At 40.1% G+C, this 25,475-nt stretch overlaps 1 protein-coding gene across 9 annotated transcripts in view; it reads right to left on the minus strand.

Moving 5' to 3' along the window:
* MIA2 (MIA SH3 domain ER export factor 2) overlaps nucleotides 1-25,475 on the minus strand; it is a 51,150-nt gene that overhangs the window by 20,314 nt on the left and 5,361 nt on the right. For 3 of the 9 annotated variants that reach the window (XM_077925679.1, XM_077925677.1, XM_028720116.2), the window contains exons 4-13: nucleotides 20,718-25,146; nucleotides 19,504-19,731; nucleotides 19,305-19,399; nucleotides 8,211-8,342; nucleotides 6,377-6,398; nucleotides 6,184-6,272; nucleotides 5,091-5,162; nucleotides 3,692-3,802; nucleotides 1,922-1,993; nucleotides 716-820 (exon numbers count right to left, since the gene is read on the minus strand). In XM_077925679.1, coding sequence (XP_077781805.1) covers nucleotides 716-820; nucleotides 1,922-1,993; nucleotides 3,692-3,802; nucleotides 5,091-5,162; nucleotides 6,184-6,272; nucleotides 6,377-6,398; nucleotides 8,211-8,342; nucleotides 19,305-19,399; nucleotides 19,504-19,731; nucleotides 20,718-25,146 — 5,355 coding nt within the window. Of the gene's footprint in view, nucleotides 1-715; nucleotides 821-1,921; nucleotides 1,994-3,691; nucleotides 3,803-5,090; nucleotides 5,163-6,183; nucleotides 6,273-6,376; nucleotides 6,399-8,210; nucleotides 8,343-11,999; nucleotides 12,197-15,701; nucleotides 15,852-19,304; nucleotides 19,400-19,503; nucleotides 19,732-20,717; nucleotides 25,147-25,475 lie in introns of those variants that run through there. The other 6 variants (XM_077925689.1, XM_077925686.1, XM_077925692.1 and 3 more) reach the window with 6 other exon arrangements.

A 25,475-nucleotide genomic window follows, 5' to 3' on the forward strand; every position in this document is an offset into this window, starting at 1 on the left:
GCCTTCCTTCCCATTCCGCTGATGGAAGGTTCTACTGGAGCAAAGAACTTCCCATCAGCTTGAGAGACACAACACGATATAACCCAGAATGTTCTAGCAAATATAGAACTAGAGATTTAAAGCATAAAACCTGACTAAGTGGAACAAGTCCAGCTTTCATGTTACCAGAACGCAACCCAAGCCCATGATTTATCATCCCCAAGCTGGAAATATGAGGTGGATCCAATCTGCGGCGAGACAAGTTATTAAAAGCTGACTGAGACAGTAGCTCAGAAATACTGTCCTGACATTGTCCCAGGCACATCAATCTAGAAAAGTCTCTATAGGGAAGACAAAGAGAGAGTTCTGAAGGAAACACACCCTCCAAGACCAAAGAGCATCCAACCACTCTGATGGCAAGGTAGCAATTGAACCACACACACACACACACACACCACCGCCAAAAGGCCTGAGTCTTAATAAATGCACCGAAATGCCAAGCAGCTTGGAACATCAAACCACTCATAGAAGTTGCAACTGATTTACCCCATGGAAGGCAAAGTCGCAAAAATTATAGCAGTCTGTGGACTATCACCCTTTCCTTCCAACTTTCATTAAACTACATAATAATTTAAACCGGAGCCTTAACAATATTTATAGTCAAAAATTATTCTAAAGTGAGGATACAGTGTTCCTAAAAGGCACTCTATAAAAGTACACAGTGTAAATAATATACCTGTTTTTCACTTTCATGAAGTTGGTTGTTTTCAGCTATTGCATCTTGGACAGATGTTTTCAGTCTCTCTCTGTTGATCTCATATACTTTTAATGTGGACTTGGCCTAAGTGAAATAAAGCACAGTGAAGCTCCTAATATAAATATATACATAGAAGTATAATATAATAGATAATATATTTATATAATATATATCTAAATATCCATATATATCTATATATCTATATACCAGTACATCTAGATATCTATTATATTACATTACATTACATTACATTACATTACATTACATTACATTACATTACATTACATTATTATATTATATTATAAGTATATACATAGAATCACATTTACATTTTTTGTTATTTCTATCAATTCCTTTTGGCATTAGTCTTGTTACAATCCAATCCTAATACCATATCATAAAATTATGTTCCACTGAGTGATACTAAGATATATTGTGGATGAGGGCACAGAGATATATAACTATGTTCACAGAACCCACCTTTCCCCTGCCGAACACACACATGCTCTCCAAAATAAACAACAGGTACAAATCTTTCTGCTCATCTTGCAATCCTGTGAATCTGGGGCATAGATGCATACAATCCCAGCATCCCACCTTCAGCAGCAGTAAATTATATATATCATAGGCATGTGATCTGTGCACCAAAAACCTCTCAGTGGTCTGGGGTTCTAAAGCTGTGAGTCATTCATTTAACTTTGCATGCTGATTTTTGAAAGATATTTTAATGAAAAATAAAATAAGCAAGCAGGGCTTTCTCCACTGACTAATATGACAATACACAGTTCCACCTGTCAAACAGCACTAGTGACGCTGTGTGTACACCCTGTGTTCTAAGTGACAACAATGGAACCTGGTTGCCAATGGCACAGCAGCAGCTTGTGGAGGTCCCCCCAACCGCACCCCCCCCATTGACATCACTGCTGTATAACGGCTCTGGAGAACGTACAAGGCAAAAGATAACTTTGGCTTAAATTATTTGCAATGTTGAAATAAATAAAAAGTCCTGAATTCTTTAATGGCAAACCAAGAGGAATTCAATTTGTTTACAAGAAAGAAATGTCTAAACAGAGCAGACATAAAGAACTTGTGTTCAAGACTAATGAAAAATGTTGACAGTGGGGTCCAAGATTTTGCTGTGGTGCATGATGAAACATTTACATTAATATCTAAAGATTGGCTTACTTCAGCTACTTGCATTTGAATAGACTTTGCTTCATTTTCTAAGGATTCCATTCTTCTCCGTATTTCAATCAACTACAAAGACAGTAAAATAAATTTATATAAAACACTCTGGTTAATACTGCCTTGTCAAAACAACTGTGAACAAACACTGTATTGAATTAGATTTAAATACTGTATTTCTCAAGGGATCACCTGCGACCATTTTATTTTATTTTCATTTATTTTCAGCTCTCATTGATAGGAAACTATATAGATTGCAATAAAATAGAAGTGACACTCTTTGACTTAATCTAGCCAGGCTACAAAGAAAGAGTTGGGAGTGCATTCTAGGTGTTGTCACAATTCTTTCTTTGAAATTGACAAGTGCACAGCCCCTCCCATTTGTCAAAGTGCCCATGTGGCTATTGGGGCATTTCTCCACCCCTGTTCCCCACCCCTGTTATAAAAGATGCTTTAGAAAGTTGATTAAATAACTTCCAAAAGTCAACTGGCTCTATCTACTGTGCCCCAAAGGCAAATGTCTCATTCTCTATGAAGGTATTCTATGCACATTTGTCAAGAAAACATTCAATTCTATTAGCTTTGTGATAATGCTTTCATACTGAAAGATCTTCTACCCTTATACATTCATCTAAACAAACAACCCTGGCACATGGAAACAGGAAGTCCAATTAACTGTAGTCCACATATGATTCTCACAGAATGCTGAATACATGGGAGAAAAGTCCCACTGAATTCAACTGGACTTTTTCCGATGTTCAGGAATTGGGTAAAGGTAAAGGGACCCCTGACCATTAGGTCCAGTCATGACCGACTCTGCGGTTGCAGCGCTCATCTCGCTTTACTGGCTGAGGGAGCCGGCGTACAGCTTCTGGGTCATGTGGCCAGCATGACTAAGCCACTTCTGGAGAACCAGAGCAGCACATGGAAACGCCATTTACCTTCCTACCGGAGCGGTACCTATTTATCTACTTGCACTTTGATGTGCTTTCGAACTGCTAGGTTGGCAGAAGCAGGGACCAAGCAATAGGAGCTCACCAGGTTGCGGGGATTCAAACCCCCGACCTTCTGATCAGCAAGTCCTAGGCTCTGTGGTCTAACCCACAGCGCCACGCGCATCCCTGTTCAGGAATTAGCTACAGTTAATTAAAATGGCAATAAATCATCCTCGGATGAGCAAAACACACACAGAGAGTAAGATGCAGAAATAGAGATAGCCGCATTTCAAGAACCAACATTGGGTTCAGGGGTTGCAAATATGGTGGTACATGTGCCATGTGCCCTCTACGGTCTTACTTGGAACCCACAGGGCTCCCACCCTGCTGCTGAAATTAGGCTTGAAAGAAGTGTTCTATTGCAGCCAAAAGAATAGGCTGCAGTGTGCATTTGTTTGCAATGTGATGCCCACTGCAGTTTCTCTGGTTTACAAGTGTGTCCTTGGAACCAAAAATGTTGGCAACCCTTGCTGTACATAATTAAATTCAAACAGTGCTGCCTCCAGGACACACTGAAAAAATGTGGATCAGTCTGATAAAGAAACAATACATTTAACATATTTGGAATATGAAGTACAAAGTGTTTTTGATCAAAAGCCACAGGAGCAATTGACCTTCAATGACTTAATGTTATTCTTAAAAAAAAAAAAAAGCAAATAGAGAGGAGATGAGGACAGGATATTCTAATTTTAATGCAGATAAATTACACTATCTGATTTCTCTTTGAAGGCCAAACTTTCTGCCTGAGAAAGACCGCTTTGAACAAAAGACATACCAAGTCATCCTGCTCTGATCGTTTGGATTTCTCTTCTTTAAGTTCTTTTTCTAAACATTCTATGTCACTCTTGAGTGCAGAGTTCGAGCTGCTCAGTTCTTCATATGCTGCCTAAAATGATCAAGTTTTGAAAGATAACAGGAAGACATTTATAGTAAGGTTAATCAAGAATTAAGCAGTAGCTACTGAGCACTTTTAACTTTAATTATGTATTGTAGAAACAGTAAGAGCAGCTCCACAGACCAGGCTACATTGGATGTGTTCATTATACTTAATTTTAATGCACTAAAAATTAAATGCCTAGGTCAAGGATGTACAAAATCAAATTATTCAACCTGCATAAATCATACAAATTAGTTAGCACAATCTACTTCATTTTACATACTTGAACCTACTTCTGCCAGCCTTGCATGGATAAAAGAGCCTATGCAGAGTATGACATCCCACATTTTCTACGTTGTTGAGAAACAATGTACATTTCTACATTTTGTTGAGCTTATCTGCACAGATAGGGTTAAAGGTAAAAGGTAAAGGTACCCCTGCCCGTACAGGCCAGTCTTGACAGACTCTAGGGTTGTGCGCCCATCTCACTTAAGAGGCCGGGGGCCAGCGCTGTCCGGAGACACTTCCGGGTCACGTGGCCAGCGTGACAAAGCTGCATCTGGCGAGCCAGAGCCGCACACGGAAACACCGTTTACCTTCCCGCTAGTAAGCGGTCCCTATTTATCTACTTGCACCTGGAGGTGCTTTCGAACTGCTAGGTTGGCAGGCGCTGGGACCGAACAACGGGAGCGCACCCCGCCGCGGGGATTCGAACCGCCGACCTTTGGATCAGCAAGCCCTAGGCGCTGAGGCTTTTACCCACAGCGCCACCCGCGTCCCCAGATAGGGTTAAAAGCCTTTAAAAATGAAATGTGAGATTACCAATATTCCAGATTCTGCACTTGTACAGTAAAATCCTAACTTAATGCCTTGTGACTGGACACAATAGCCAACAAAAAGCAGCGAGTTAGTATACATACACGTCATAAACAACAACAAAAACCTACCTAGTGCTGCAGTTCAATGCTTACTTATTTGAAAGTGAGCCCCACTTACTTACACAGTTGGAATACTGAACAAACATGCACAGGATCAGGTGGTAAAGTATATTCTATTTTATAACATATATTTTACAGATGCTCATTCATTTATGTTCCTTAAAATGTGGAATTATGATGAAGATAATTAGCAGGATTAGAAATAGTATTATTTTTGAATGTTTAATCTTTATTCTTTTTCTTACATTGACTCCTTTTTGTTGTTGTTTTTAAGCCAAATAGAGGTTTATATTAAAATATGAAGTGGTATATAAATAAAATGAATATTATACAAGTATTTTTCCCAGTTCAACTTTTACCTTCATGCTTGATGTACTGGCTGACCCTTGCAGAAGACTGGCATCATTTAGGGAGTTTTCTAACTCTTCATACTAAAATGAAAATCCCATGTTAGAATTAAAATAAAGGAAATCAGACAACCTATGGCTGTGCTCCTCAAACTCCTCTGCTAGCAAAAGCTCCACACATTTCAGCTTTATAATTATCAGACTTGTCAAGAACTAGGCTAAACAAGGTGTTCCAAATAGTAGTATGGGAGCCCAGAGAGGGACAATTCCTAGCAGAATTCTCAGGAAAACAAGGTTCTATAAGCCAGGGGTTCCCAAACTGCAGTGCATGGACCATCAGTGGTCCATGAGCTTCACTCAGATGGTCTGTGACATGTCTATAAAAAATCAATTTAAAATCCTACAGCACCTAGCACAGTGCAATACCATTGCTACCACAGACAGAAAAATGATTACGGTAAGTAGCCTGCCAAGACCCTCTGCAATTTTTAAGTGGTCCATGGCAGGGGGAAGTTTGGGAAGTACTGCTCTATGACTTGGTACCAATGAACTCTTTTCTCCTAGCATGGTTATCACCCTTTTGCTGTGGGTGATCTAGGCATCTTTGCACATTATAGCATTTCTGTTGCAGGCATATTGCATGGTTAATGGTTTCAGAACAAGCCTGGATATTAAGTCAGTTTCCACTATGGCTCACTATCTTGGCTTGTTCCATAACCGTTAGCCATATTTTCCTGGTTCAGACTCAACAGGAAACTTGGTTAAAATAAAGCTTTCTGGTTGGTTGGTTGGTTGGTTGATTGGTTGGTTTTCTCACTCATACAAAGGAAGAAGCAAAGCAGGTGTATGTGTAGCCAAAATACTCATTCATCATCTGAATGCAGCTCCTCTGTAACGAGGTTGGGCAAGTGCATTGGAATAAGAAATGGTAATTGAAGGGAAATGAAGGAAAAAAACTTCCAGGTACACACACATTCATTAAGCCAAATCGATATAAAAATAAAATAAAATAAAATATGGAAATCTATATTCTAGTATTTAAAAAATTTGGGCAGAAGCAATAACTCTAAGCATTTAAGCTTTGAAGGGAAACAGTAACCATTACCTCTTTTTTGCAGAGACTGAGTTTTTCTAGTACTTTACATTTGTCTTCAACTAGTTCAGCAACTTTACTGGCAAGCTGTTTCTCTCTTCCTAAAAAGAGGAAGAGCTATATGTGGTAACCTTTAACGGAGAGAAAACGGTTTCAACTCAATTCTGCAGCTAAACTCAACTCACAGACAAAAAATTGAACTTACCTACATAAAGTCTACTTCTAATCTGCAAAAGAAGAGCAAATATTGCAGTTTGTTTACAGCATAGATGGGATTGAGGCTCAGTTTTCAATATTAAGGGAAATTTAGAGTAGCATAGTCAACAAAGTAGATTCCCAGTGCCAGAGCAAACGTAGCATCAGGGCTCTCTTAAAATCAATTAAAAGATCAAAAATAGGCAAGCAACTTGCAGAATCACACACTTCCTCCCCACACTTCCCCATTAATCACAGTTAAATGATACATCATGATATTAACAACGGTTAAAGCTAACTTCATTTGCCACATAAACAGGATTCTCAGAATATGGAGCTAGTTCATAATTCTGCATGGGGAACTTAATTAGCCTTAACAGACTGCTAATGTTACTGCAGTCGTATATCTTAACTGGGGATAAACAAGACTGCTCTCTGGAAGGAGCATGCAATCACATAGGCTATTTGTATCTCAGTGTATACACAGCTGGCCCTTTTCTCAACATGAAAGTTAGCTCACCTGCAAACTCTCACAAGCGATAGCATTAAAAATGCCAAAAGGCAAAACTACAAAGCAAAAAATAACAAAATTGCAAAAGTAAAGGACCTACTAGACTAGAGTGTTTATGTGGCACTTAAGCAGTTTAGCACTCTACGGATGCAACATTCTCCACCTTTCACTACCACAGAAAGAATGTAGTGGTCAAGGGAGCCGTGGACTCAAAAAGGTTGAAAACCTCTGCCACAATCCATTCCCCATCATTATGTCTGCCAATGACTCAAAGTAACAGCTTGTGAATGGAGTGGACCCTTTGCATAACTTTGACATTCAAGTGCTTCCTACTACATTCTTTCTGCACTTCATGCAAAAAAAGTGGTACCTCGGGTTACAAACGCTTCGGGTTACAAACACTTTGGGTTACAAACTATGCTAACCTGGAAGTAGAACCTCAGGTTGAGAACTTTGCCCCAGGATGAGAATGAAAATTGTGCTGGTGGTGCGCCGGCAGTGGGAGGCCCCATTAGCAAAAGCATGCCTCAGGTTAAGAACAGTTTTGGGTTAAGAACAGACCTCCGGAATGAATTAAGTTCGTAACCGGAGGTACCACTGTACTGTGGTAATCAGTCACTGCCTGTGAAATAGTACAGGAAGACTATTGTCTTAGATCTAAAAGCTTTTTAAAAATCAATCTAGATTGAATGGATGTGGAACTTCAGAACCCAATAATGTAGTCAAAAAATAAAGGTATTCCTAATTTAATAGATTCAAATGTTGTTTCATCATCTTGCTGATGAAAAATACACACAAAATCTCATGCAAATTAAAGTTTCCATAATGTTTCTTCAAGCTACAAGGAAACATCAGAGCAATAAACTAATATCTTTAAAAAGATGGGAGTCAGGGAGAGGCCAAATGGACAAAAATAAAGAATACTAGTTCAAGGAGAAAATTAGATAGTTACATCATCAGGGACAGCAGTTTGCACTACTGAGTATAATTTAGTAATTCTTCAAAATTTATTCTGAAACTGTAACCTATATAGTCTTGAATATTTCAAAGAAAGCCAATTTATTAAAACTGAAATACTGCAAATATAAACTATTAAAATAAATGCAACTGAACATGGAGATGGATTTTGTTTAATTTGCTTTTCCAACACCAAGTTGAAATATGAAGTTGCCAAAATACAGACAAGTATTTAATTCTACAGCTAAAATCCAAAGCCCCATCACAGGAGAAGTCTGGAAGAATGTTACATAGGATTCTCAAAATACAAATGAATATTTTAAAAGCAATCCAACAAGTTTGATAAAACTCTGTATAACTCATACTGAATACTTACTGACTGATAACTCCTACACATCAGAAGTAAGATAGTAAAAATGGCAACAACTGCACCACAAATCACCATTTCCCATGGAAAGCCATAAAGATCTGGACCAGGTTTCATATTTTCAGGCAATGCTGCAAGAACCTTAAAACAAAAATGAACAAAACAAGCTTTTCCCCCAACAATTAAGAGCAAGGTGTTAACATAAACTGTGTATATTTGATCAGGCTAATTCAGCGTTATTTCAAAACACAATTGATAAAACATTTTTGCAAGACAGAAATCAATACAATAGAAAAGTTGAAAGGGGGAAAGAGAAGAATGTCTCATCATAAGCAAACTCCACAGTTTAGTGCTTCAGTCTTTTATGTTTACTTTTTTAGAACTGATATAGACACTTATCAGAAGCCCTGTATTTAATCTGGAGATTTCATTTATTTAACACTATTGTTCAACAGAAGACAAGAGTGATGTTCTTGATAGTATTGTATGCACACTTCTAAATAAGACAGATAGTGTGCTATCCAATGTTTGCTTACTTTGGGTTGCTTTTTTTAGGAAACCCCAAAAGTTGATGCTCATAAAGGAAGGAAAAATTATTAATAGAACTATGAACACTTGTTAGCAAGAGTTCAGTGCCTCTCTCCATATAGGACAAAACTGCTAAACAGCAAATGACAGAAAACAGACTTATAATATAAGGCAGTGTCAAAGATTTGGTTGACTAGATGAAATCAATATATGAAACAAAGACCTTGCTTCCGCACACTGCTTCTTGGTTCCATCTCACTGTCCTTCTAGAATTGCCAAATCACAATGTTGTAGTGACAGCAGGAGCTACAACTTGCAGAGCTCCCTTTACATAAAATTCTTAAAAGGAACAGTAGCCCTGTCAGACTCTATAGACTAGGAATAGAGAACCTGTGGCCCTCCAGTTTTCATGGACTCCCAACTTTATCATCCTTGACCATTGACCATGCTAGCCTGATCAACATCCGGAGGGCCCCAGGTTCCTCATCCCTGATCTAGATTCTAAGGTATTTATATAGCCAGTGACTTTTTGGAACACAGTACCTATCCCTTCAAATCTCCATCATTTTTCTAATCCGTCCTATTTTCCATCCCATGTGAATTTTTCTTTGACTCCATTTCTTCATGTCTCAATAATCAGGTTTCATCAGATTCCTGCTTTTAAGGCTACTGCCTAGTGTCACACTTTCCCTTTAGATACCCCACCTTTTGGCCAATCCTCTTAGTACTCAACTTACAGGCCATTCTGACATTATGCATTGTGATTTCTTCACAGCCTCCTTCTGCTTTTTTGTTATTTAGCTCACCCGCCACGTATACACTTTTTTCTCAGTCTATTAACTGCACTCTACCCTTAAATTTCCAGAAGAATTAGACTGTTATAGCAAAAACAACAAAGTATGGCATAAACTTTCACATCTCATGAAGTGCACTATGGCCCATGAAAGGTTATGCCCAGTAAAGGAAAAGGGCAGAAGTGTCACAAGACTCTTTATCGTAACTCTATCACTCAGCCACCTTATTTCTGGGATCCTTGAATCTTAGCTTTACTATCGCCACATCTACAGCTGCCCTGCAAAACTGTGCACCTGCATTTTAAACCCAACCTAACAGGTAATTTCCCCCACTCTCATTTTGATCCCTCAAACACTGGACTATTCATGAACATTTTCTGTGGAACGCCCTCCCACCAGATGTCAAAGAGAACTACCAGACTTTTAGAAGACATCTGAAGGCAGCCCTGTTTAGGAAAGCTTTTAATGTTTGATGTATCACAGTATTTTAATATTCTTTTGGAAGCCGCCCAGAGTGGCTGGGGAAACCCAGCCAGATGGGTGGGGTATAAATAATAAATTTATTATTATTATTATTATTATTATTATTATTATTATTAATGGCCTCACACCAGCTTGACTAATCTGTATCAGAAACTTCACCACCACATACATAATGCAGAGCAGATCTTTCCATGCTATTCTTCCATCTTCAACACAAGATGAGGTTTTTAAAACCAAACTGGGCTCTTGAGCAATCCTTGGTTCAGAATTGGCTGTTCTTGTATTGGCATGGTAGCCTATTCATTTCTCCCAGATGAGAAGCAATTTATCGGTTTCCCTTCTCAACTTTTTATTTCACAGCCTAAACCAGTAAAAGCATAGATGTTCAAAACTATGACTTGCCACATTAACACTCTGAGAAAATGTAGCGATGATTTACACAACCATTTTTCATATGAATATATTCCTCCTCCTCCACCCCGCCCCATGATTTTGGTGTGGCATCCAGTCTTGTGAATGTTCCCTAAAGTTCCTTGAACTCATCATGTCCTGGAAAACTTTTGAAAAACAGACTGAGTTAAGACACAAGGAGTTTATTTATCTTCATTGCCTTTCTTCCATCATGTAGCTCCCAAGCAGTCATGCATCCAGTTGGCATCAAGGCTTTTGAAGAAACATGCACAAGACTGAACAAAACATCAAAATATAAAAGGATAAAATACATACAGAGAGAGAAAAGAACTTGTGGTGAATTTATAAAGTGAAAAACCATGGTTGTCTGAATGACTGTTACGTACACAACATACAAACCCAGTTTTACCAATATATCAAATCAGTTTGTTATTACTACAAGTAATACTAAGCATTCTTTTGTGCACAAGTGAGTTACAATCCTTATCTCAGGTATGGCAAAGATATGGCCTTCCAGATGTTGCTGGTCTACAACTTGGGCAATTACTGAACACAACAGCTGGGCTGATGATAGCTGGATTCCAACAACATCTGAAGGGCCACAGTTTCCCCATCCCTGCCTCAATTATTTCATTCTGACAACAAACTTACCGTATGAGATAGGTTAGTGCACTGTCTAACATCACTCTGTTCTATGGTCAAGTGAAACCCAGGTCTTGAACTTGGGCCTCACCATCTCTCAGACACAACACTATGAACTGATCCACACATGCAAGTCTCATCACACAATAGCTGGCATGAATTGCTTCTACCAAAAAACATAGTATTTGAGGCTGGTTTGATTCAAGGTACCTGATTTATAAAGGTTGCTACATAGAGGCAAATCAAAGACTGAGAAATATGCACATGTGAATTCAACCTATAGTATTCTTACAGAAGCAAACAGGATACAAGAGAGAGGCACAGACTACATTAGAGAGCCACCTTGAGTTTTATAGCAGACACCTCTTTCCTTCTTCCAGACAGAGACCCGCCTATCCTTTTAAGAAACAGGTGACAGATAAAATACAGCTTTGGAACTAAACTGAAGCAATGAGAAAGCTCCACCTGAAGGTCAGCCTCTCACAGCTCTTAACAGCACAGGAACTTATCAGAAAAAAAGGTGGCAACCTACTTGGCTTAAGTCAATGGTTGCATTCCTACCACCATCTACCCACGGTGCACAGCCACCTGTGAAACATTATGCCAGCCTGGAGGCATTTTGTCATTACAGGGCTTCATCTGAACCTGGACTTTGTCCTAGAAAGGGCTTTTAATAACCAGGAGCACTTGAAGCAACACGGCCGTGCCTCTGAGCATGTGCAGGGCGCAGTCCCCCCCGCCTCTTGAGTACCGCAGCCTAGACGGGCGTGACAGTGAGATGGGCGCAACGGGGGGGGGGAGTAGGCTTTGGGCCCCTCTCTCGTCACAAGGCAAGCAAAGGCGGCATCCCAGCCGGGGGCAACGCAGAGCTGCAGAGCCCCGGCAAAGGCCGACGACTCCACGCCCCCCCCCCCGGCGCCCTGCCCTTCCCCGCACTCACGCTCTCCAAGGCCAGCCCGCAGTAGCGCCGAGCGCCGTCCCGCCAACCCAGCCCGAGGCCTCCGGCCACGGCCTCCACGGCGTCCTCCGGGCTGCCCCCCGCAACGGCGGCGTCGCTGGCAGCAGCCATCTTTGCTGCAGCAACTGCGGCTCGGCTCAGGGGGGCCGAGCGGCAACCGGCAGCACCGCCCACACCGCCTCTTCCTGTCCTGGGCGCCCGCCCGGCCAACGGGACGCACCACCGGCAGCCTCGGAGGGGGGAGCCGGGAGAAACCATGGCCGGAGGGGAGGGAGAGTCGGGCGCCGCAAAAGGAGGACACCGCCGTCGCGAAAGGGTTTTCTTTAAAAAAGGGGGGGGAGAGGGGGGAAGGAGGAGAGACGGCAGCGCTGCCGGGGAAGGAGAGGCTGTTTCGGTGTTGGGGCAGGAGGCCGCATAGGCATTTCAGTCGCCCCCACTGTACGGCAGTAGGAAGCACCCACTCCCCTGTATTTTTCTGCATGTTCGCAAAGGGCAAAATAAATGATCCAGCCCCGAGGAGGCTACAAACCAACTCCAAGCAGCGACCTGAATGACACAGAGCAAGCAATCCCTATGCAGTCATCTTCCGTGTCTGCTCATGTTGCTCTTGTAAAGGGCGGTGGTGCAAGTTAGTTAATTTGGTGAGACAGAAAAATGCCAAAGAAGACAGTTGCATTTTTCTCTCCGGCCAAAGTCAAATCAGTCTCTTGGCTTTTAAACCGGTGCAAGTTATTGCAGAGTATACTGCAACATATGCAAAGGGCACTGGAGAGCTTTCAACAATATGCGATAGTTGAGGGGGTTAAGGGCTTGCAACAGGGTCCTTGGACGAGATGAGGCATGCTACAAGCATATCCCTAATTTAATCTGTGGAAGACTGAAGGATATGGACTATTAGTATAAACTAATTGCAGCCCTAAACAGGTAAGGAGTAAGAACACAAGAAGAGCCTGCTGGATCAGATCATTGGCCACCTAGGTCCGGCTTCCTGTTCTCACAAGGGCCCGCTAAATGCCTGTGGGAAATCAGGAGCAGATTTCTGCCTCCATCTGCGAATGAAGAACACAACCTTTGGCTAATTAAACAATCTATGGCCTTTTAAACTGGGGGGGGGGAGGTATTGTTTTTGTTAGGGTGTTCTGTATGTTTATGTTTTTATATTGTAAACAGCCCTGGGATCCTAGAGTGAAGGGTAGTATAGAAATTTAATAAATAATGGTAGCCATTGATAGCCCTCTCCTCCATGAATTTGCCTAATCCTCTCTTAAAGCCATCAAGTTGGTGGCCATCACTGCCTCCTTGGGGAGCAAGTTCCATAGTCTGACTATGCTCTGCATAGTTTTACCTGTCTTAAATCTTCCAACAAACTCAGTGCTTCTAAGCATATACAGTACTGTACAGAATTGTGCTACATGTCTTAGGTCTCATGGGGTAAAAATCTTTACAAGCAGGGACCAAACATGTAGCTGCTCCCTATGGGATAAGATATGGGGTGGAATAATAAGCTCCCCAATAAAACATTCTGGCCCTGGAGTAAAGAACACTGATATTTTTAAGTAGAGTCATGTAGGGAACTAGTTTGTGCTGAAACGTATCTTCTTTCAATAGTACACACTTACCGGTATTTTTACAAAGTCAATATAACTAGTTTGAAACTTGTATCTCTGCTTCTCAGACTACTGATAAATTATAAATCATTGCCTTATTTAAATGCAGATTGAGCAATCATGAATTAGCAGCAGACAAGCAGAACCACGTTATGATACAGGTTTATGACAGTGCATGCAACCAGTGTAACAAGTCCCTGCTTTAAGTCTTGTGTCCCAGTAGGAAATTATATTCAAGATCTTTTTACTTCACCAACTGCTCCATTCTAAACACATTGAGGCCACAGTCCAACATCACACTGAATTCAGTGGCGTAATGACATATGTCTTGAGTAAATTGTTATACTGGGCAGTAAGAATTTGACACTATGCTCATGTGTTGAGCAGATGAAGCGCAAAGCATTCAGCATTGAGCAAGTTGACCCTTGTTCTTTTTCTCCATTACTGAGGCAGCCTTCGGCTCTGCTGCTGTGTGGTGCTAAAGAAAAAACTATTTGCTACACAGGAGTATTGTACAAAGAGGGTGTGCCCCACCCCCACCCCGGAAAAGCTAGAAAGTGGGGGACAGCTGCTATCAGGCAAGCTCTTTCCTTTGTGGTTTCATGTTTCAAAAACACAGCTGAGAGTGTGGCAAACAAACAGATTCCCTTGTCCATTTAGCAAAAATGGTACTGCCACTGTATTTGTATTGCACAAGCCTTTGCACCACAACAGCTATGGGTGTGGGGAGGAGAACAGGATTGAACTGCCTTTGGGGTTATTATAATTAAGGAATCCATCTCCAAGTATTGTGTTTAAAATAGGGTTTAGTCTTTGGGGCCTTCTTTCATAAGAATATAAGTGACTATGATGCTCAATCTTACATAAATGAAAATAAATTTTGGTTGACTACTACTTTTGAGAAAAATATTTTCTTGTTTTCCTAGTAAGATGATAGGGACCTATATTCAGAGGAGCTTCTAACACTGTAATACAGAAGGAAAACAATGCCCAAGCAACTTGTGCTGCTTGTTCTCTGCATATGTTTCTATGTGCCCATAGCCTAGTTTTCACATCTTCCCGCCTTTTGTGCAATGTCTAAAGGCGGGAAGGGGAACCTGCAGCCCTCCAGATGAGGCTGACTCCAGCTCTCATGTGCCCCAGGTAGCATGGCCAATGGTCAGGAATTATGGAAGTTATGGGAGCAACATCTGGAGAGCCACATGTTCCTCATCCTTGATCTTGAAGCCATTCTGAAAGTAGGTCACCCCACAAGGGCTGAAGCTACAGACCCTTAATACAGATTACCCTTTTTTGTAAACTTGAGGGGAAATTATATTTATGGGAACTTTAAGCAGTATTAGCATAAAGATGACAATTAACTCCAATAACAATTATAGCATTGTGTTTCAATCTGGGAGCATTTTAAGTAACACTGTATTCAAGCATGTGCTTTTTCTCTTCAAACAGATAAGAATGCACAGTTTGTTGTTAAGAATCCTAGAATCCTTGGGATAATATTCCTTGTTTTGTAGTACTTGCAGTTCTTAGCAGAAACACCGAAGCAGGCGAAAACTGCAAAGATTACAGGGGAAATAAATTAAGCTAATAGCGTGTGGGTGGGGGCCAAGGAAGAAAAGGAAAATATCCTACTCTGGAAAATTATATTTATGTCTAGGAGTATGAAACAGGAGACATTTTGATTAACTCTAATAACAATTTCTTCCGTAGATTCTTACATTAAATTGGTATAGGCTATTTGCACCTCAGAGTATAAACAGCTGGCTCTTTACTTCAATGTGAAAATTAGCTTGATACCTGGGTGTCATAACCTGGGACAACCGTGAATGTCATGACCTAGGAACTATTCCGAAAACATTAGGAATAAGTTAAGAAGCTCAGCTGCCAACTCTCACAAGTCATAGTATTCAAAATGTCAAAAGACAAAACTACAAAGCAAAAAAGAAATAAAAAGGCAGCAGTAAAAGATCTACCAGACTGGAGTGTCTATGTGGCACTAAAAAGTCTGGCACGCTAAAGATACAACATTCCCCACCTTTCACTATCGTTAAAAGTTTAACTACCTTTAAAAACTTACCTCTTCCTCTGCTCTTTCCATTTACAAACCAAGTATAGTAATCACATAAAAGTTACGTTTAAAAATCTGTAAGAATAATTAAATTAGCTCTAGTTTCCTAGTTGTTTATCCAGATAACAAGAGCTCCCAGTAGCTTATGTTTCCAAATGGGAAAGAGATCCTGCTTTGACATGTATGCGTTTAAGGAAGGGGTGCAAAAGGGAGGTTAATGACAAGCAACTTTCTTCCAGTATAGTATTACAGTAGTCAGGTCCTTGTGAAATATCAGATTAGTCGCAGCAAGTATTTAAAAGGTATTGCTAAACAGATGCTTAGGTAACACTTTTTCTTTTCTTTTTTTACAAGTACGGTATAAGACTCAGCTGAAAATATTACCTTATCAGACTCACAAACGACAAGACCTGAAAGCTGGACTTTAAAGGAAATACAATACATATATGCTACCTGTATGGCAGCGCTGGTTTCTTATTAATTTCTATTTTCTCATGTAATTGTCGTATACTTGTATTTAATACTAAGGCAACTTCAATTAACTAAATATGGATAAATTTGCAAGATGCAGCATACATAAAACACAAGTTGAATTGAACTTGGTGGGTCTTATGTCCAAGTAAGCATGTTTCAGTTCAGCCTGTCAAGTCATTCTTCAGAACATACACTTTTAATCTCTTACGGTTAAATTTTAAGGAACCCCGGATAAGAGTTATTTATTCCATTAGGTAAAGGTAAAGGACCTCTGGACGGTTAAGTCCAGTCAAAGGCGACTATGGGGTTGCAGCGCTCATCTCGCTTTCAGGCCGAGGGAGCTGGCATTTGTCCACAGGCAGTTTTCCGGGTCATGTGGCCAGCATGACTAAACCGATTCTGGCAACGGAGGACCATGATAAGTTCCAGAGCGCACAGAAATGCTGTTTAACTTCCCGCCACAGCGGTGCCTATTTATCTACTTGCAGTGGTGTGCTTTCAAACTGCTAGGTTGGCAGGAGCTGGGATAGAGCAACGGAAGCTCACCCCATTGTGGGGATTCAGACCACCAATCTTCCAATTAGCAAACCCAAGAGGCTCCATGGTTTAGACCACAGCGCCACCTGTGCCCCTATTTATTCCATTAATGTATGATGAAGCTGCTGCAGCTAGAAAGATTCTGAAATTTTAGAGTCCTCTTATTTCTGTCAGGCAGTTAAAGCTTGTGCATTTTCACCAACTCTGTCTGAATCACCACATTTTAAATAATAATAATAATAATAATAATAATAATAATAATAAATTTTATTTATATCCCGCCTCCCCAGCCGAAGCTGGGCTCAGGGCGGCTAACAGCAATCAAAATAGTCCGACATTCTAAAAACATTCATTATAAAATTAATTAAATCAAATTAAAATCAAATTAATGGCAACCATCAAGCAAAATTCTGTGCAGAAAGAATGCCGATTGCCAGAGGAGGGGGTCAGGCTGCGCCCTGCCCATTCTATTTCTATTTTCTATTTGCATTTCTATTCTATTTTCTATTTCTATTTGCATAAATTTCTATCATATCAAAATGACTGAGGATAGCTACAATATAGTCTTCTTTCATTTGACCTATACACTAATAGCTCTGTGATACAGGTGAGGCTGAGGGATACCAACTTGTGCAAGCAGAGCCATCTTTCCCATAGGGCTTAGTGGCTCGTTGTGCCAGGGCGCAGCCTCTCAGGGGCGACCCAGTGAGTGAGGGAGCTGCGCGGCTTTGCCAGTGGCCTCCCCTTTCCCTGCATGCTGCCAGCTGCGCCACACCATCCATCTTTCCTTCCTACCCTCATCGGCCCGCCCCCCTCTGTGGGCGGCCGCATTGGCGCTGCTGCTTGTGCTGCTCCCACAAGCGCGCGGCGGTGGTGCGGGCGGTGGTGGATGAGAAGCCACTCCCCGACTCTGAGGCAGTGGCCGAGGACAGGCCGCTGCCTCCTCTGCCTCCTCTCCCTCAGCCGCAGGAATCCCCTCAGCCACCACCCACCGAGCAGCTGTCATTGTCGTCGTCTGAGGGAGCGGTGGTGGTGGGAGTGGCTCCCAAGGGGCCTCCTCCGTGTCACCGGTGCCCACCACTCCACCACCACTCCCCGGGGCACAGGCAGCAGCGTGGCAACCGCCTCCTGTTCCTTGGGCCACTGGGCAGCAGCTAGAGTGCCAGCAGCGGGCTTTCGTCAGGCAGTGGAGGAGGAGATGCCCTGGAGCCTCAGAAGCGAGCGTGGGGTTCTGGCGGTCTGGCCAGCCACACCGCGTCCACCACATCAGCAGTGTTTTCTGAAGGTGGTGGCTCCCAGAGCTATGAGGTGGTCCGCGAGTTGGGCCCCAAGTTCTAAATTCTGGAAAAGGGAGGGGCACTAGAGGGATTTTTGCACAATGGTGCCGGATATGCTTAAGACAGCCCTGTGTGCAAGGGCACACTGATTAGCTTCAGAGTTGAGCACAGATTTCAGCCAGACCTCTCCCATCAAAACTCATCGCTCTTGCCTTTTACAAAAGAGTGATAACTCTGTGGGCTCTCAAGAAGCTTTTAGGCTTCACACAAGATAATTAATTCCATTCTACCTAGAAAATAAAGTGATGAGCCAAGGATGACATGTCATCTGCTGCTTCCTCATGTCATCTACTGCAAGGGGTTCCTAGTGTTTTAGCCAGGAGACCTACACAAAGAATCTGCTCGTGTTACAAGGCTCAGAACAAATTTAAAATGTGATGCAAAAAGCACATACTCCTACATATGTATGCAAATATGAAATGCCTCCCTAGGAGGCACTGTGCACTCTTGTATGCATTGATATGAGAATTCAGGAGGCTCAATACAACACTATTGCCGACCTTAAAAGCACATTTTCCACTCAAAGAATTAAGGGCACTCTAGTTCTTTACAATTAGATCTTTATCCCTTCTACCCACTGCAGGCCAAATTTAACAGGGAGATAAGGAACGGTTCTTAGTGATATCACAGGAGTCAGTAGAGATGGAAGGACCTGTCCATTTCAGTTCTCTCAGTTTCTAATTTTTTCAGTATTAAATTTAGTCCTACACATTTCTGCAGTGATTTGCAATTCTTTAAAAACAAACCTCATAAAAACACATCAGCATTTCAGTGCAAATCTCTCTTAATACACATATTATTGTATGTAGCTTTGACTAATAATATTCATTTCTGCAAGCATTTTCTCCTAATATAATGTATTTTGTTTATAATGCATTCAGTTTTAAGGACACCTTTACCCCAATATATGCATTTTTGCACACATTACTTGCCCAGACACCTGCATCACAAAATCCAGATAAGTGCGAATTTGAAAGGATGGCTGCATTTCAGTTCTCATATTGTTTCAGAAAGTGTGAATTTGATAGACCCTCCTTTAAATGCAAGCTGAATCAAATTTCTCCCCCATCTGAACTTGCAAACATTCATAACTTCCGTCCATTCCTACTTTAGATCAGGTTCAGTGCTATTTGAAAACTACAGGGAAGTGACGGGAGTGAACTAGCAAATGCAAACTTAGGAGGAACGTCAAATAGAATGTTTTCAAAGCTGTAACTAGTGCATTTTTATGATTATTGTAGAAATACAAAGTAAATACACGTACCTTTTTACTGGTAGATGCCATCACTGAAAATACAGGTGTTATAATGGCACAGAAGTCATTCAAATGCAGGATTATCTGAAATAGCCATTCTCTTTCTGTTTCATGAAAAAGTAGAGGAAGAGAGAATGAGTATTACAATATATCTTCTTTACAGAATACTATATGTAATTACAGTTTTTAGATTAATCATATTCCTTACCATTACTGATAGTATAGTTATGAGTCACTAGATTGTTCTCTGATAATTTTCTTTTTGAATTTGGCTGATGTTGACTATTTTTGGCTGAAGTATGTATTCTCTTCTCTGTATTTATTGGAGGCACATTATTTGCTTCTGTATGTTGGCCACTGTTAGGTTCTTTATCCAAATTCAAGTGATGTTTTTCTTTAGGATGATCGTCAGATAATTTTCCATTATTGGTCATACCTACAAATAATTGTAAAAGTGGTATCATGTTTATTTCCACCTGATTATCCATTTTTTACCTGCATGTCAATACCCAGGATCCCTATTCATATCTCATTGTCAATTCAACCATTAAAGTTCTCTTGTACCACAGTCTCCCAACTTACAATTAGAAATATTAAAATCAGGGAATACACCACCACATCAAAGCATGGCTAATGAAATGAGTCAAGGAAGCTCTTGGAGGCTAGAAAGGTTCCTACATAAACCTTAAGTATTGTATGAATAAGGAGGGGGGAAAGGAAACACAAATATTGGCAAAAGAAATGCAAGCAGAAAATAAGGAAGAAAAAAAGCATTGGATCGCATCCCTGAAATTATTAAGACTGACAATATAAAATTACTGCATTTAAATGTGTTAGAAGCAGGAAACTGGCTAGGGTGGAGATGCATACAAGCATGACTGATGGAATTTGAACCTGATCACTTCTGGAAGCCTTTTTATATCAATTTATTAATGTGTCAAGGAATATGTTATATTTTCCATTGTTGTACTGAAGATGAAAATTTAAATATGACTTTTCCTTATATAATAATCATATTTAGTAAACTGCAATGGACTAAAATCCAGATATGTAAGCAACAACCAAAAAGCCTTTTGTTAATAGCCCTACCAAACATGTATCTTCTGAGATACTATTGTTGCTGTGGGGCTGTTGCATCCTTCCAGCACCCAGCTATTTATTCTGCTGATAGAAAATGAATGATTCTTTTTTTTTGTATTTTCGGTTCTATATTATATTTCCTGACAAAGCACAATACAACTTGGTATTATCCTGCTGTTGTGTAAGCTTATAATGGGCATCAGCTTCTATAGTTCATTTTATACTGGGGAAAAAATCACATCATCCCATCGGTCAGACATTTTGCTTTTTTTAAATAAAAAAGCAAAGTGCGATATTGTTCTTGCTTTGTTAGCTTTTATTATCAAAACAGTGGTCTGGTACCTGATTCTGCCTTTTGAATTTCACATTTGTTTCTGATGTCCAGCACAAGACTGTGCAGTTCTGGAAGTAAATTCACTTTATCCTTCAAACATTTTTCATGTCCACTGTTTAATTTATTTTCATGTTCCACCAAAGTAGTCACTTCTTTCATTTCCCTGAGAATATCTTCACATGGAAAAGTGGTGATATCACGGCGAAGTTTCTCAAACTCTTGCTCTAGTAGCTGCAGTTCATGCCTTTCACACATATTTGCTTCAAGTGTCCTTTTAGACTCCTCAACAAACTTGAAATAAAGTTCCTGTAATCCACTGAAGGAAGTGGCTTCTTTCAGGTCCAACTCTGTATCAGCTGTTAATTGACCATTTTGAACTATTGTCTCCTGATTTGCAGATCTGTCATACTTTTGGTTGTAATTTTTTGAGTCTGCAGCGACAGATTTTTCCTGGATGTTGCTGTATCTTTCCTCTGGGCCCGGAGATCCCTCATCCATAATTTTAAAATTATCTAAATACCTGATAGCTTTTGTGCTCTGAACTTCACCTTTGTCTTGTTCAAAGTCACTTCTCACTACATCAGCCTCCTGCCTCTTTGTCTTAATCTGTGTTCCAATAATATTTCTACCATCTTCATATTTTTTAGAGTCTTCATCGTCCTTATTTTTAAATGGCTCTCCAAGAAGCCGTGATAGTTTACCAGAAATGTTACTCCCGACACCTCCTTTCTCTGTCTTGTCACTTGTGCAATCTATATTCTTGCATCTTAGTTTTTTCTCACTATCTTTACCCGTTTTGCCTTTTTCTTGACTATCTCTTGCATGCCCAGAATAAGCTACTTTCTCTGCATGGTTTAGATTTTTAGGAAAAGGAGAATTTAAGTCATGTGCAAATGTTTCATCATGATGATCTTTAGCTAAATGGTGTGTGTCCATGCCATCTTTAGCATGTGGAGGGATAGGGTCCATATAATCATCCACAGGCTGAAGATGATGTGATAAATGTTTGCTAGGATTAATATTATTATCTGGATTAGATGTATCACGTCGCACTTCTAAGTGCTCGATTGGATTTTCACTGGCAGGACTTGTTCCAACTACAGTATATTGTTTCTGAGGTAAACTATTAAAGTCAGTTGTCGCTAAACCGTCTTTAGGTTTTATGTCAGTTATCTCTGAAGTTGTGCATGCTATCTGTTTCTGATACTCGGGTTTAGTTTCTTCAGTATTTGGAATGATATCTATTTTTTTATGCTGAGCTGAGATTCTAAGCTTCTTCACTTCTAAATCTGCAGTTAAATGTTGCTTTCTATCATGTCCCTTCTGACTTATACACTTTTTGTCAGGTACTAAGCTCATAATATTGGTACTCTGACAGTCAAGGTAGGAAGATGATACTTGTTCACCTTTTAACTCTTCTTTATCTTCATTCTGATGTGTCAGACTTGCACACATTTGAGGTGAGTGAATACTTTTCTTGGGAAAAGTGCCCGAGGAGCTAGGATAAGGAAATACACTTTGCCCTTGCTGATCTATTAATGAAGCATCACTAACTTGAGCACTATCTAAATGTTCTTCTATTGCTTTTGAGTTTTGTTCCTCTTCAACACCTTTTTCTCCTATCTGCACTTGTGGGCCCTGAAAGCCTTTCTTCTGCACACCGTAGGCGACAGAATCATAATTCGGTATGCGGCTGCTGTCCCCGGAAATCTCCTTTTCACTTTGAAACACTTCCTCAGACAGTGGAGATGGTCCTTGATTACTTGATGTATTTTGCTCATTGTGTCCTTGTTTGCCTTCACTAAGTTCTGAGATATGCTGTGAAAAATGCATTTGTTCTTTTGCACTTTCTTGAGAAAACAAATTCTTGTCTACCTTAGTAATTACACTTTGGTTCATCTCATCTTCAGCACTGGGGTTGATATGAAAATAATCTTGGATGGCACGAGAGGGGACACTTTCTATATTTTTAACATCAGGAAGTTTCTTTTCATCATGAGAATCTATAACATTATCTGCCCTTATATTGTTGCTTATACGTTTTTTTGAATGTAAATGTGGCACTGGATCTGAAACTTGTATTCCTTTCATAACATCTGTATAACCTATGACAGGAGTATGACTACTCCCATTCAAAACTTTTGAGACTAAACAATTATTTTTATTAACATTGTATTTGCTAGATTTGGAATCTTTGTTAATAGCCTTATACTGTTGTTGTGGTGGTCTTCTTACACTGTATGTTAATTCTGGTGCTTCATGTTGTTCTGTTAAAAATGGATTCTGATTTTTTGTATTAAATTCTCCGCTCCCTTGGATAACTGTCCTATCTTCATCAAGAGGTATCTTATCTTCGCCTGGAATGTTCTTTGATTTGGAAAAACTATCTGAATGTTCATTCAACTCCTCAGAAAATAGTGCTTGTTCAACATTATCTGGACTGATTGCTTTCCCATCATGTGGCTCATCTTCTCCTAGGATAGATTTTTCATAGGAATATGTTTCACTAATATAATCCTTTCGCTCTGCCAAATCAGCTAGCTTTTGTAGCTCTAAAGAAGACTGTTTGGCCTCTAAGTTATGGACATTGTTTTTATCTTCTATATTGGAATGGCCCTGTGTGTCCAAAGGTCTTCCATACAATTTTTTTCCTGTACATTGACCATTGACCTGGTGTTCTAACTCTATAGATTTTACTGACAGAGGATGTGGTGTATTATCTTTCGCTAGTTGTTCACCCTGTCTTTTTCCTCTACTTTCTTCACTACATTTTACTGCTAAAGAAGACAGCAAAACATTTCCCTGGGTAGTATCAGCATCTCTGTTTTCTGGCACCTTTTCAGTAATATTCTTATTTTCTAGTAATTCTTCTTTGCCTATTTGTAGTACTTCCTCACTCTTTTTAAATTGGGTGCTTTCCTCACTAGACTTTAGATTATTGTGTGCATGCTGAGCATTATTGGTTCCTTCAGATATAAAACTCTTATAATTCAGTACACTTGTAAAATAACTAACAGAAAATAAAGATTTCTGGTTTTTAGGACCCTCATGATTTTCTTCCTTTGCAGTACCTTGACCTATACTATATGATAACTCATCTACAACTGATTCCTGTGGACTCTCAACAGTTACATACTCATGCCCTGGTTGATTATCTGATGTAACCCTATTATAATCAATCAAACTGTTATACATACTTTCATACCAACCTGACTGGTCATTTGTTCTTTCTGACTCCTTTGTTACAGCTTTAATTTTACTGTTTTCCATAACTTGATTGTCTGGTATTGAATCCTGTTCTGCATAGGGAGACTTAAGTCCTTTATCACCAAGCAAAGGTGATGGACTTGCTGCATCCTTTACGTCTGCATGCTCATCTGCTAACTGCGCATCAGAATCTGTTTTTCTAACATGTATGCCTGGGGCTTCTTGGACATATTTTTCTTTCACTTGTTCTTCGTAAAGAGTAGGTTCAGCTGCTTGCTTTGGGGTTTCTTGAACAATTTTTTCTTCGTCTCGTTCTTCATAGGGCATCAGTCTGCCTGTTTGCTTTCTCAAGCCATCGTCCGTTAAGCTTGATTCTTCACTTGGATGCTGTTCTTCATCTTGATCTGCTTCTCCTCCACCTGCAAGCTTTTCTTTGTCTGCATTTTCTTCAGCGTAACGAAAAGGCAAAATATTACTGAATTCCAGATCAAACCAGCTTGATTCAGTTTGTTCGGAATTGCTATGTTCTTTTATTCCTTCTGACGCGGTAGAACTGCCATGGTGGCCGGCATTGCCAGCAATGGTGGAGCTGTCGTGGATTTCTGGATCATTTTCTTTGTACAGCAGATCAAGTTCTGATTTGTCACTTCCAAGATGCATCAAATCTGCGAAAGTACTTTTAAACCAGCTGGAGCCTTGTGGTGCTGTTTCACCCTCTTCGTTTAATTTTTTAAAGCCACTATCATCAGTTATTGCTATTTTCCTGCGCCTGAATGTAACTTCTTCTGTTTTCTGTGATATTTTTCTGACCGCCTCCTCATTTTCATTACTTCCCAAGCCAAGCCAGCCAACAAAACCAGACACAGTCCAGGCCGACTGAGTTGGGACAGCTTGCGGAGTCTGACTAATTTGGTCTTCTTCCGGAGTAGTCTCATCTTGTCTGGTCTCCCTGTCGCTGAGTTCTGTATCACCATAGCTTGTAGTTTCCAGCGTATGCAGGTCTTTGTATTTACTGTCAGATTCATGACTGTCAGGAAATTGTTCTTTATATTCATTTGGGTAAGAAATACCTCCAAGTTTCAAGGCTTCATCTTCAGGCATTTCAAATTTGGTGTCTTTTTCTTCTGAGTACGGAGGTATATATTCATTTTCTTTGTCATAATGATTAAGTATGCTGTCTTCATTTTCAAAAACGTATTCCCCTCCATCAATACAAAGGAAATCAGTTTCCTAAAAATAAGCAAGTGTCTGAAGTTAATACGCTACTACCCATTTAATACAACTCTACTATTTGTTAACATTATATCATTATGAATATTTTTTAAAAGCATGCAAATGTTCCAACAGGGAAATTATGAAATAATTAAGTTGTTAAATAATTGTGAAATGTACATTCTCTTTAAAATTTAACACAAGGAATATTTAAAACAGAGCAACTTTATTAATCATTTTTATGAGACCAAGATGAGTAGTTCATGCATTTGAAAGAGTTCTTTAGAACATGTTTTACACACATGCAAATGTATATTCTTATGCATATTTGTTGGAAGCGGCAGTGA

This window comes from Podarcis muralis, chromosome 1, assembly GCF_964188315.1.
Source record: "Podarcis muralis chromosome 1, rPodMur119.hap1.1, whole genome shotgun sequence".
Taxonomy (NCBI): domain Eukaryota; kingdom Metazoa; phylum Chordata; class Lepidosauria; order Squamata; family Lacertidae; genus Podarcis; species Podarcis muralis.